Below are 14,039 nucleotides of genomic sequence, written 5' to 3' on the forward strand. Positions count from 1 at the left end.
CTAAATCAACTCTGATACTAAAGAGTTAGAGAAATACATGTCTTTAATTAGAACTCTGCTATTTTCATTTATTTTTTTTCATTCAATAAACATGAACCGAGCACCACCTTAGAAGCTGAGGCTACAACTCTGGAGAAGACTCATGCATCTCCTTTCCTTATGGATTTTACAGCCCTAAGAGGTCATTAGAATCCAAGAGGCAAATGTGAGTACAGAAAAGATTCTGTAGAGACCCTCAGAAGCTGGGTGATCTCAGAAGAGCCCAAAGAAAAAGAACATCTGTGCTAAAGTAGGAGTTAGCAGCCAGAGAGGGATCAAGAATGTCCTCATCTAAGCAGAGTAAACAATATATGTGAAAGTGCAGAGAAATGAGCATTTTAGAGTTGTGTAAGGGGTCAGCACTCTATTTGAAGCTCTCTGGTTAGCCCTAAGGAGGTAAGAGAATTATGATCAGATTTACATTTTGTAAAACTCACCCAGCAGTTCTGTGGATAATGGATCAGGGAAGAATAAGATGGAAGCAAAGAGAAGAGGTAGAAGGCCAGCCCTGCCTATTTCCATCTTTAAAAAAAGACTAGTAGAGCCAAGTCCAAGATCATTCTAAGTCACTAATCATGCTATTACAGTTCACTGTCCAAGCCCTTGTGTTTAGACGACAGGGACCAGAGAACATAGTCCCAAGAACAATCTGCTGACAGGACATCTTTGAACGTGGATTTTTCTATAAGCACTTTTATCCCTACATTTCCAAGGCAAAATACATCCTGGCATACAGTCAGTGCTCAATAAATGTTTACAGAATAAGCAAATGAGCCAACTTTAAAGAAAGTTATATTCTTCACCTGAGAAACTTTGTTATTTTCTAAATATCCAAATGGCAGACTAGATTGGGGTAAACAACTGGTAAACTCTAGGTGATGATTCTCTTGGTGGTAAAACCATGACCACTAAAACTCTTTGTATCAGGTAGCTTTTGGTCTAAACTGCTGTGTAACAAATTGCTCACATATCCCATAGCCTGCAATAGTAACATGTCTTTCTCTCGGTCACAGAGTGGCCGAAGTGCTGAAGTGGCTTTAAGTCAGGCTGTGGGTTAATAGATCTTGGCTTCAGAGTATGGGGTTAGGTTTGGATCTGTTCTGTTTATTTCTTCTTTCTTTGACTAGCAGCTACTCTGGCATTTTCTTCTGATGGTGCATCAATTGAGCGCACCAGACTGCAAAGGCAAACCAGACTGCAAAGTACATAGAAACCTCTGTTTGTGTCTTGTCATCCTGCCCAAAGCAGATCGTGTGGTCAGATCCAACATTAACGGTGCACGGAAATATACTGTATCCATATCAGAAAAAGGAAAACTATAAATGTACAGGGGAAAGGGCATGGATGTATAATTTTTATGCAGAGATAGCATGAAGAATCATGAGGCATGGTTTAGTCCACCATACTCTGTTAGGTTCTGTAGGTCCATCCATCCATTCATCCGTCCGTCTGTCCTCCCTCCTTCTCTTTCTTTTTTTTTGTGGTAAAATATATATAAATCTGGGCTTCCTGGGTAGCTCAACTTTTAAGAAACCCACCTGCAATGCAGGAGACCCCAACTTGATTCCTGGGTTGGAAAGTTCCCCTGGAGAAGAGATAGGCTACCCACTCCTGTATTCTTGGGCTTCCCTGGTGGCTCAGCCGGTAAAGAATCCGCCTGCCATGTGGGAGACCTGGGTTCCATCCCTGGGTTGGGAAGATCCCTTGGAGGAGGGCATGGCAATCCACTCCAGTATTCTTGCCTGGAGAGAGGAGCCTGATGGGCTACAGTCCACAGGGTCGCAAAGAGTCAGACACAACTGAGCAGCTAAGCACAGCACAACACATACATAAATCCATAGTTCTTTATGTGGCATTAACGACATTCATGTTTTCGTGAAGCCATCACTATCACCCAGAACTTTTCATCTTCCCCAAGTGAAAGTCTGTGCCCATTAAACACCAACACCCCATTTCTTCTTCCCCCCAGCCCCTATCAACTTCCCTTCTATATAATGTCTGTATGAATTTGATAATTCTAGGAACCTCAAGTAAGTAAAATCACCTAATATTTGTTATTTTGTGACTTGGCATAATGTCTTCAAGATTCATTCATGTGGTAGCATGTGTCAAATTTTCCTTTCTTTTTAGGGCTGAATAATACACATATACCATATTTTGTTTATCTAATCATCTTTCAGTGGATACTTGGATTAATTTCATTTTTCTGATTCTTTGTCACTGATTTTCCATTTTTCCCTATGGCTGGAGTCATCTGACTTTGTCTAATAATCCTTTCCACTCCAGAACCTGTGTTCATTCTTGTTCATTCATTAATTCAACAAATACTAACCACCAGTATGTGCCAGCAGTTTTCCTCAAGCATCCTAAAATTTCTCAATAGACAGAGTTGTGTTCTCCTTTTTGGAAGCCAATAGTTACATGTGGCTATTTAAATATAAATCAAAGTGAAACAAAATTTTTAAATGTGCTTCTTCACTTGCAGTAGCTGTCTTTCAAAGGATTAATAGCCATATGTGGTTAGTGACTACTGTATTGAATGATGCAGATATAAAACAGCTCTCTCCTTCTGGAAACTTTTTCTTCTAAACCACAGACCTGTCAAAGTCACCTTCTGAGTGCAAGGTGGCCATATTTTATTTGTCCAGATCTGAGCAACCAGCTAGCCAGTCAGAGCCCTTCCTCAGCATTTCTGAAAGTAAACTGAGCAAATAATTTAGATTTCCCTAGGTCAGTGATGGAGAAGGCAATGGTACCCCACTCCAATACTCTTGCCTGGAAAATCCCATGGACGTAGGAGCCTGGTAGGCTGCAGTCCATGGGGTCGCTGAGAGTTGGACACAACTCAGTGACTTCACTTTCACTTTTCACTTTCATGCATTGGAGAAGGAAATGGCAACCCACTCTAGTGTTCTTGCCAGGAGAATCCCAGGGACAGCGGAGCCTCGTGGGCTGCCGTCTATGGGGTCGAGCAGAGTCGGACACAACTGAAGCGACAGCAGTAGCAGCAGGGTAAAAAGGAACATTTTATTATTAAGTCCATTTCAAGAGGCATTTCAATATTTTGGATAAGAATTCTGCTGGAGGAATCAGAAAGACCAACTACAAATTAAGCATGTGACTTTGAGCAAGTTAATAATCCCTCCATGCCTCAGCTTTCTCAAATGTTAAATGAGATAGTAACAGCAGCTACCTTAGAAGGTTATTGAGAGATTAGATGATGCATGTAAAGCAAACACATATGAAGAAAATCATTAGAGTAAATGACATCTGTAATAAACGGTTTGGTTTCAGAGACATTTTTATGGTGCATTAGCAAGCTCATCTGAACCTTATAATAAAAGGAGAAAGAGAAAAACAATAGAATGGGAAAGACTACAGATCTCGTCAAGAAAATTGAGATACCAACAGAACATTTCATGTAAAAATGGGCACAATAAAGGACAGAAATGGTATGGACCTAACAAAAATAGAAGATATTAAGAAGAGGTGGCAAGAATACACAGAAGAACTGTACAAAAAAGATCTTCATGACCCAGATAACTATGATGTTGTGATCGCTCACCTAGAGCCAAACATCCTAGAATGTGAAGTCAACTGGGATTTAGGAAGCATCAGTACAAACAAAGTTAGTGAAGGTGACAGAATTCCAGTTGAGCTCTTTCAAATCCTGAAGCACGATGCTGTGAAAGTGCTGCACTCAATATGCCAGCAAATTTGGAAAACTCAGCAGTGGCCACAGGACTGGAAAAGGTCAGTTTTCATTCCAATCCCAAAGAAAGGCAATGCCAAAGAATGCTTAAACTACCGCACAATTGCACTCATCTCACAGGCTAGTAAAGTAATGCTCGAAATTCTCCAAGCCAGGCTTCAACAGTACATGAACCGTGAACTTCCAGATGTTCAAGCTGGATTTAGAAAATGCAGAGGGACCAGAGATTAAATTGCCAACATCTGCCAGATCATCGAAAAAGCAAGAGAGTTCCAGAAAAACATCTACTTCTGCTTTATTAATTACACCAAAGCCTTTGACTGTGTAGATCACAACAAACTATGGAAAATTCTGAAAGGGATGGGAATACCAGACCACCTTACCTGCCTCCTGAGAAATCTGTATGGAGATCAAGAAGCAACAGTTAGAACCAGACATGGAACAACAAACTGGTTCCAAATCAGGAAAGGAGTACGTTAAGGCTGTATATTGTCACCCTACTTGTTTAACTGATATACAGAGTACATCATGCGAACTGCCAGGCTGGATGAAGCACAAGCTGGAATCAAGATTGCCAGAAGAAATATCAATAACTTCAGATACACAGATGATACCACCCTTATGACAGAAAGCAAAGAAATAAAGAGCCTCTTGATAAAAGTGAAAGAGATGAGGGAAAAAGCTGGCTGAAAACTCAACATTCAAAAAACTAAGATCATGTCATCTGGTCTCATCACTTCATGGCAAGTGGATGGGGAAACAATGGAAACAGAGACAGACTTTATTTTGCGGGGCTCCAAAATCACCGTAGTGGCTGCAGACATGAAATTAATTTATGAATTGTGAAATAAGGCCAAAATAGATACAAACAAGGCACCGTGAGAGAGAAGTTTCCCATTGGTTGGGGTACAGGGAAGTTAGGCACCTGTCTGAATGGTGAGGTGTCCGAAATGAGCTCAAAGCAATGCTCTTCATTTGCAGAATTTAGAGAGATGGTAAATCCATAGGTGGGCCTCTGAATCCTTTAGGGAAAAGGCTTCCCCTTACATGGGTCAGGTACTGAGAGCCTAAGCACAAGTCAGCCAGGCTCTGTGTCTTCCTCCAGGTTTCCCCACGGCATAGCTACTCTCCTCTGCTTGTACCAGGAACTGCAAAGCTCAGGCGCACGTTCTAGTCCTGGCCATACCCACCACCTATCAAAGATATGGCTTACAGCTTCAACCTTCCCAGTTTTAATTCCTCGGTTAATGAGAATGAGAATAATGGTACTGCACCAGATTGCTGTAATGCTCAAATTCTGAGACAGGGCATTCTGAACATGTGATGTGAACAATGTAACTGTTTACTGTGATTGAAATGACAGTCATGACAATGGCGATGATGTGGAAACAATCTGAAATCAAATGCTGATACTTCTATGTTAGCCTATAAGCTTCTCTTTTGCATGTTTATCCATAACAGTACCCAGGGCAGTGGTTTCTAACCAGAAGCACTTAGAAGTGTGTATAGGGGATGGACTAAAACTTTGTTGATGTCACATGACTGCTAGGATATCATGGGATACCAGGGGTACCAAAGGTTTTGCAGTATGTGAGCCATCCTCACATATCAAACAGCTGTGCAGGCCAAAGTGTCAATAGTACCTGGAGAGAATTGCTGAGGAACACTCAACAGAAAGGAAGCACCCATTAAATATTTGCTAAAGAAGTGCTACCTATGCTACTGATCTCCACACACAGTAGACTGACAGTCACCTGAAACTGAGAAATGTAATTCATTCCAAAATCCCCAACTTTAGATCTGACACATAACAAGCATCTAATGACTGTCTCTTCTACATTCAATCAACAAATCATGACAATCGATGAAACTGCAAGAAATTATAACTATCAAACATGGGTAAGTTAAGGCAACGATGTTCTGACCAAGTATAAGAAGGATACTGGAGAAACAACGGTAAATCCAAGTGATCCTAGGAAAATAAATAAGGGTTTCCTCCATCACCAGACTCACTAGTTTCCATTCTGAAACATGAACATAAATTAATCAAACAAAAAGATTCATTTCTCCTCTGGATATCCGTTTAAAGTAAATGGGTCAAAATTAAGCTTTACGGATGTCTACTGATGTCTCTGGGGAAAAAAAGCCACAAGAAGAGCATACAAAATTGTATTATACTGCATACTTTCGTACTTCAAAAAAACAAAAGTAGTATTTTCAAGAACTTATATGATGGGGACAAAGCAAGTGTTTACAAGAGAACACACTGCTCATAGCAAACACCATTTTCCAACAACACGAGAGAAGACTCTACACACGGACATCACCAGATGGTCAGCACTGAAATCAGATTGATTACATTCTTTGCAGCCAAAGATGGAGTACTGGCGACGGAATGAAACACCAACACTGCAGAGTGGTTTGAATCTTTATATTTTAACACCTGCTTCTTACAGCTGCTTTATTTTATATCCCTTGCACAACGACCTACAGGGCAAGTTGCCAAACACTATGATTCAGAGACTATACAGTGCGCAGGTGCAGGGCGAGATAACCTTTACCTTGACTTATTTACTGCAGCTAAGACTTTGTTTTGGGGAACTTCCTTATCAACTTAGAATCCGTTTTGTCCCTGGGTCTGTTCCTTTTGAGGAATCAGAGAAACATCCTTGTGTGCAAGAAATGTTCTTGTCCCACGGGAACAAACAGAGGATTCTTAGCTGAACATCTCGTTTGCAAGAATGTTCAGCCCTGGTTGAGTCTCATTTGGAAGCACTTCTCAACCTTCCTTATACCTAGCTCCCTACAATGGAGAAGCTCTACACAGTCAGCAAAAGAAAGACCAGTAGCTGACTGTGGCTCAGAGCATGAACTCCTGATTGAATTGAAGAAAGTAGGGAAAACCACTAGACCATTCAGATATGACCTAAATCAAATCCCTTAGGATTATACAGTGGAAGTGAGAAATAGATTGAAGGGACTAGAGCTGATAGGTAGAGTGCCTGATGAACTATGGACGGAGGTTCGTGACCTTGTAAAGGAGACAGTGATCAAGACCATCCCCATGGAAAAGAAATGCAAAAAAAGCAAAATGGCTCACTGAGGAGGCCTTACAAATAGCTGTGAAAAGAAAAGAAGTGAAAAGCAAAGGAGAAAAGATATAAGCATCTGAATGCAGAGTTCCAAAGAATAGCAAGAAGAGATAAGAAAGCCTTCCTCAGTGATCAATGCAAAGAAATAGAGGAAAACAACAGAATGGGAAAGACTAGAGATCTCGTCAAGAAAATCAGAGATACCAAGGGAACATTTCATGCAAAGATGTGCTCAATAAAGGACAGAAATGGTATGGACCTAACAGAAGCAGAAGATATTAAAAAGAGGTGGCAAGAATACACAAAAGAACTGTACAAAAAAGACCTTCACAACCCAGATAATCACGATGGTGTGATTACTCACCTAGACCAGACATCCTGGAATGCGGTCAAGTGGGCCTTAGAAAGCATCACTACAAACAAAGCTAGTGGAGGTGATGGCATTCCAGTCGAGCTATTTCAAATCCTGGAAGATGAGGTTGTAAAGTGCTGCACTCAATATTCTAGCAAATTTGGAAAACTCAGCAGTGGCCACAGGACTGGAAAAGGCCAGTTTTCATTTCAATCCCAAAGAAAGGCAATGCCAAAGAATGCTCAAACTACCACACAATTGCACTCTTCTCACACGCTAGTAAAGTAATGCTCAAAATTCTCCAAGCCAGGCTTCAGCAATACGTGAACCGTGAACTTCCAGATGTTCAAGCTGGTTTTAGAAAAGGCAGAGGAACCAGAGATAAAACTGCCAACATCCGCTGGCTCACTGAAAAAGCAAGAGAGTTCCAGAAAAACATTTATCTCTGCTTTATTGACTATGCCAAAGCCTTTGACTGTGTGGATCACAATAAACTGTGGAAAATTCTGAAAGAGATGGGAATACCAGACCACCTGACCTGCCTCCTGAGAAATCTGTATGCAGGTCAGGAAGCAACAGTTACAACTGGACATGGAACAAGAGACTGGTTCCAAATAGGAAAAGGAGTAAGTCAAGGCTGTATATTGTCACCCTGCTTATTTAACTTCTATGCAGAGTACATCAAGAAATGCAGGGCCAGAAGAAGCACAAGCTAGAATCAAAACTGCCAGGAGAAATATCAATAACTTTAGATATGCAGATGACACCACCCTTACGGCGGAAAGTGAAGAAGAACTAAAAAGCCTCTTGATTAAAGTGAAAGTGGAGAGTGAAAGAGTTGGCTCAAAGCTCAACATTCAGAAAACTAAGAACATGGCATCTGGTCCCATCACTTCATGGGAAATAGATGCTGAAACAGTGGAAACAGTGTCACACTTTATTTTTTGAGCTCCAAAATCACTGCAGATGGTGACTGCAGCCCCGAAATTAAGACACTTACTCCTTGGAAGGCAAGTTATGACCAACCTAGATACCATATTAAAAAGCAGAGATATTACTTTGCCAACAAAGGTCCGTCTAGTCAAGGCTATGGTTTTTCCAGTGGTCACGTATGGATGTGAGAGTTGGACTGTGAAGAAAGCTGAGCACCGAAGAATTGATTCTTTTGAGCTGTGGTGTTAGAGAAGACTCTTGAGAGTCCCTTGGACTGCAAGGAGATCCAACCAGTCCATCCTAAAGGAGATCAGTCCTGGGTGTTCACTGGAAGGACTGATGCTAAAGCTGAAACTCCAATACTTTGGCCACCTCATGCGAAGAGTTGACTCATTGGAAAAGACCCTGATGTTAGGAGGGATTGGGGGCAGGAGAAAAAGGGGACGACAGAGGATGAGATGGCTGCATGGCATCACGGGCTTGATGGAAATGAGTTTGAGTGAACTCCGGGAGTTGGTGATGGACAGGGAGGCCTTGTGTGCTGTGATTCATTGGGTTGCAAAGAGTCGGACACGACTGAGTGACTGAACTGAACTGAACAAGGCAAATGAATGGACAGTATTATGAAACAATGGGAATAGAGAAAAGAAAACATCAGAAGGCCATTTCAAGATTAGATAATCTTCCCTAACCCAACAAAGAACAAACTCTTCAAAAGAGGTTAAGAGAAAGAAAGCACAGCAAGCCAGTCATAGAGACACGGCAGAAACAGGAGTGAAATGTTAAAAAAGAATATATAAAATTAAATACAAACAGAAAAACTGAACGTACAAAAATTAAAGAAAATGTTAGTATACTGTATTGGTGTTTTTCTTCCTGGCTTACTTTACTCTATAATAGGCTCCATTTCATCCACCTCATTAGAACTAATTCAGATGTATTCTTTTTAATGGCTGAGTAATACTCCATTGTGTGTATGTACCACAGCTTTCTTATCCATTCATCTGCTGATGGACATCTAGGTTGCTTCCATGTCCTGGCTATTATAAACAGTGCTGCGATGAACACTGGGGTATATGTGTCTCCTTCAATCCTGGTTTCCTCAGTGTGAGTGCCCAGAAGTGGGATTGCTGGGTCGTATGGCAGTTCTATTTCCAGTTTTTAAGGAATCTCCACAGTGTTCTCCATAGTAGCTATACTAGTTTGCATTCCCACCAACAGTGTAAGAGGGTTCCGTTTCCTCCACACCCTCTCCAGCATTTATTGCTTGTAGACTTTTGGATTGCAGCCATTCTGACTGGCGTGAAATGGTACCTCACTGTGGTTTTGATTTGCATTTCTCTGATAATGAGTGATGTTGAGCATCTTTTCATGCATTGTTAGCCATCTGTAACACCAATACAGTATACTGACACATATATACAGAATTTAGAAAGATGGTAATGATAATCCTGTATGCAAGACAGCAAAAGAGACACAGATGTATAGAACAGTCTTTTGGATTCTGTGGGAGAGGGCGAGGGTGGGATGAATTGGGTGTGAAACGAATCGCCAGACTAGGTTCGATGCATGATACAGGATGCTCGGGGCTGGTGCACTGGGATGACCCAGAGGGATGGTATGGGGAGGGAGGTGGAAGGGGGTTCAGGATGGGGAACACGTGTACACCCATGGCAGATTCATGTTGATGTATGGCAAAACCAATACAATATTGTAAAATTTAAAAAAAATTAATGGGAGAATTTTTTAGGTTTTAAAAAAGGTTTCAGAACAGAAATGGTAAATTACAACAAATATAGTTTTAGTTGATATTTTTCTTTAACAGAGAAGTGCTTTTTTAAAAACTGAAAATTCAACTGCGAGGATAGAAAAAATTGAATGTTTGAAAGACAAAGAAAACACAACAAATTAAATTTTACAATAGGGGGTTTTGGGGTCTTGGAGAAAACAAAAAGCTAAGTTCTCAAAAATAAATTATTGACACTGATCTAACCAGGAATTGTGTTATAGGAGCTTGGTACGAATTGGGACAGAAAAGAAAAAATTCCCAGAGGAGAGGTAGCATATAAACAAATGAACAAACTGTCATTCAAAGTAATGTTAAAATTCTCATACTGGGTTGGGCGATTCTGAACAAACTTTTTCGCCATCCCAACATTATCAGAAAGCCTCCTAATTTTCTTCTTTAGAGATATTAAATATATCACCAGTGGATACTTAGCAATCTCCATTTATTATGACCAGTTCATCTAAACAAAGTGATAACTTATTGGATGTTTGAAAAAATTCCTAGAAATTTATAGTAGGTCTATAAAAGTACTGAAGTTAAATTTTATTTTTTAAAGTGTTGAATTTTGTCAAAGGAATATCACAAAGAGCCAAATTTTCTTCAGGATGAGCACATAGATTCTTGAATTTGGATATACATAATGGTTTAAATCCTCTTTCCTTTATAGCCTCACTTTGTATTGACCTATTCTGAAGTGAACTTGATGGAAAGAGAACTTCTAAAAAGATCTCAAGTGTCTATATAGCTTACAAGTGTCATCCTGAATCAGAGCCCAAACATTCTCCATGTCCAGCTCTATCTGTTGCATCTTGACCTGCATACAGATTTCTCAGTAGGCAGGTCAGGTGGTTTGGTACTCCCATCTCTTGAAGAATTTTCCACAGTTTGTTGTAATCCTCATAGTCAAAGGCTTTGGCATAGTCAATAAAGAAAAAGTAGATATATTTCTCAGAAAAGGCATTGGCACCCCACTCCAGTACTTTTGCCTAGAAAATCCCATGGACGGAGGAGCCTGGTAGGCTGCAGTCCATGGGGTCGCTAGAGTCGGGCACAACTGAGTTACTTCACATTCACTTCTCACTTTCATGCACTGGAGAAGGAAATGGCAACCCACTCCAGTGTTCTTGCCTGGAGAATCCCAGGGATGGGGGAGCCTGGTGGGCTGCCGTCTATGGGGTCACACAGAGTCAGACACGATTGAAGCAACTTAGCAGCAGCAGCAGATATATTTCTGGAACTCTCTTGCTTCGATGAACCAACAGATGTTGATCTCTGGTTCCTCAGTCTTTTCTAAATCTAGCTTGAACATCAGAAAGTTCATGGTTCACATACTGTTGAAGCCTGGCTTGGAGAATTTTGAGCATTACTTTGCTAGCATGTGAGATGAGTGCAACTGTGTGGTAGTTTGAACATTCTTTGGCACTGTCTTTCTTTGGGGTTGGAATCCTAAATGCCATTGGACTTTTCCAGTCCAGTGGCCACTGCTTAGTTTTCCAAGTTTGCTGGCATATTGAGTGTAGCACTTTAACAACATCATCTTTTAGGACTTGAAATAGCTCAACTGGAATTCCATCACCTCCACAAGCTTTGTTCTTAGTGATGCTTAAGATCCTCTTGACTTCGCATTCCAGGATGTCTGGTTCTAAGTGAGTGATCACACCATTGTGGTCATCTGGGCCATGAACATCTTTTTTGTATAGTTCTTCTGTGTATTTTTGCCACCTCTTTTTAATATTTTCTGCTTCTGTTAGCTCCACACCTTTTCTGTCCTTTATTGTGACCATTTGTGTATGAAATGTTCCCTTGGTATCTCTAATTTTCTTGAAGAGATCTCTAGTCATTCCCTTTCTACTGTTTTCCTCTTTCTTTGCACTGATCATTGAGGAAGGCTTTCTTATCTCTCCTTGCTATCCTTTGGAACTCTGCATTCTTAAAGGGGTATATCTTTTCTCCTTTGTCTTTCACTACTCTTCACATCTATTTGTAAGGCCTCCTCAGACACCTATTTTGCATCTCTTTTTCTTGGGGATGGGCTTGATCAGTGCTTCCTGTATAATGCCACAAACCTCCATCCATAGTTCTTCAGGTACTGTGGGCAAGAATCCCTAGAAGAACTGGAGTAGCCCTCATAGCCAACAAGAGTCCAAAAGGCAGTACTTGGATGCAATCTCAAAAATAAACAGAATGATCTCTGTTCATTTCCAAGGCAAACCATTCAATGTCACAGTAATCCAAGTCTATGCCCTGACAAGCTGAAGAAGCTGAAGTCAAACGGTTCTACGAACACTTACAAGGCCTTCTAGAACTAACACCCCAAAAAGATGCCCTTTTCATTATAGAGGACTGGAAAATACAAAAGTAGGAAGTCAAGAAATACATGGAGTAACAGGCAAATTTAGCCTTGGAGTACAGAATGAAGCAGAGCAAAGTCTAATAGAGTTCTGCCAAGAACGCACTGGTCACAGCAAACACCTTCTTCCAACAACACAAGAGAAGACTCTACACATGGACATCACCAGATGGTCAATACAGAAATCAGACTGCTTATATTCTCTGCAGCCAAAGATAGAGAAGCTCTATACAATCAGCAAAAACAAGACTGGGAGCTGACTGTGGCTCAGATCATGAACTCCTTAGTGCCAAATTCATACTTAAACTGAAGAAAGCAGGGAAAACCACTAGACAATTCAGGTAGGACCTAAATCCAATCCCTTAGGATTTCTGTTCCCCTTCATCCCCTGGGTAAACCGTTTACCCACCGCGGCCATAAAGCACTTCCTCCCAAAGCAGCGGAGAAGCCAGGCAGGGTGACGCCCTGCACCCAGGGCCCTCATGCGGCAGGCCAGACAGGCCTGCGCGGCAGGGAGGTTGGGCTCAGCCAGGCCAGGCAAGTCCCCGGCCGCGCGGGTCTGAGCCCACGTCGAGACCATGGGCAGTGCTGGCTTGGGAGCGGCGCCTGCAAGGACCGCGCGGCGGGGTCGGGCAGGTACACTCACAATTTCAGCATCCACTCGCCCTGCATCACCAGCGTCCAGTTGGAAGCTGTCATGGGCCGCACTAGGCTCTGCTCCGGCGGCCGCGCGGCCTGCTCCCGGTCGGCCTCCGCCTCTGCCACCGCCACGACCCAAGCGGCCAGAAGCGCCGCGAACAGCGGGCCGCGGCGCCCTCCCGCCATACCGGGACGCGGAGCCGGGCTCTTCCCGGGGCTACGGAGAAGGGCGCGGCAGACCCGCCGACCCGGCCTTCCCAGGCGGTGCGCCAAAAGGCCTGCCCGGCCCGCTGCGCCGGCGGCCGCCCGCCTCTTACAGGCCCGGGCCACCGAGGCCACGCCCCTTCCGCCTAGACTCGCCGTTGCCCGGGGCGTCGGTTGCCTTGGCAACGGCCGCCCTTCCTTCCGGACGGCAGTGTTGAAGATAAGCTGTGACCCAATGTTGCATAATCAGAGCCTGACAGGCTAATTCCAAGTAACCACAAGTGACAGGTTGGCGCATGTGGTTTCTTTCTAAAGAGAAAAGTGGCCAGTAATTAAAATATGCATCCTCTATTCAATGATAGCAAAAATAGCAGCAGTGGACTGCAAGTAAACTGTTTTACTGTAATGAAAAGAGAAGGGATGCGTTGGGCATCCCTTACTGAAAAGGAGAGGAAATTTTAAGTACTCTTTGCATGTGTATAATGAAATAGCACTGCCTAATAGTAAACAATGAATCCAGACCGTGCCGTTTTAATTTTTTACGAATTGTTTAAAGCATGGATGCTAACAGATAAAATGAATCAGTTTATAGGAATAGTGCCAGTTGCAATAAAATGGACCTCGAGCTCCTCTTGGCTACACATTTGTCAGATCTAAAATGAGAGTAACCTTAAATTATTTGCAGATCTCTTTCCAGATACATGTTTCATGCATCTGTACCTTGAGATTACCACACACAAGAATGTATGACAATTACAATTAGAGTCCGGGTGTGCTTTTACACGGAGAAGGCAATGGCAAACCACTCCAGTACTCTTGCCTGGAAAATCCCATGGACGGAGGAGCCTGGTAGGCTGCAGTCCATGGGGTTGCGAAGAGTCAGACACGACTGTGCGACTTCACTTTCACTTTTCACTTTCATGCAGTGG

At 42.3% G+C, this 14,039-nt stretch overlaps 1 protein-coding gene across 2 annotated transcripts in view; it reads right to left on the reverse strand.

Annotated features, from left to right (window-relative positions):
- Positions 1-13,237, reverse strand: part of TMX4 (thioredoxin related transmembrane protein 4) — a 64,880-nt gene extending 51,643 nt beyond the window's left edge. For both annotated transcript variants that reach the window (XM_042230392.1, XM_015099524.3), the window contains exon 1: positions 12,914-13,237. In XM_042230392.1, coding sequence (XP_042086326.1) covers positions 12,914-13,092 — 179 coding nt within the window. In that variant the 5' untranslated portion in view covers positions 13,093-13,237. The remainder of the gene's footprint in view (positions 1-12,913) is intronic.
- Positions 13,238-14,039: the final 802 nt, after the last annotated feature.

This window comes from Ovis aries, chromosome 13 (genome assembly GCF_016772045.2).
Source record: "Ovis aries strain OAR_USU_Benz2616 breed Rambouillet chromosome 13, ARS-UI_Ramb_v3.0, whole genome shotgun sequence".
NCBI lineage: Eukaryota > Metazoa > Chordata > Mammalia > Artiodactyla > Bovidae > Ovis > Ovis aries.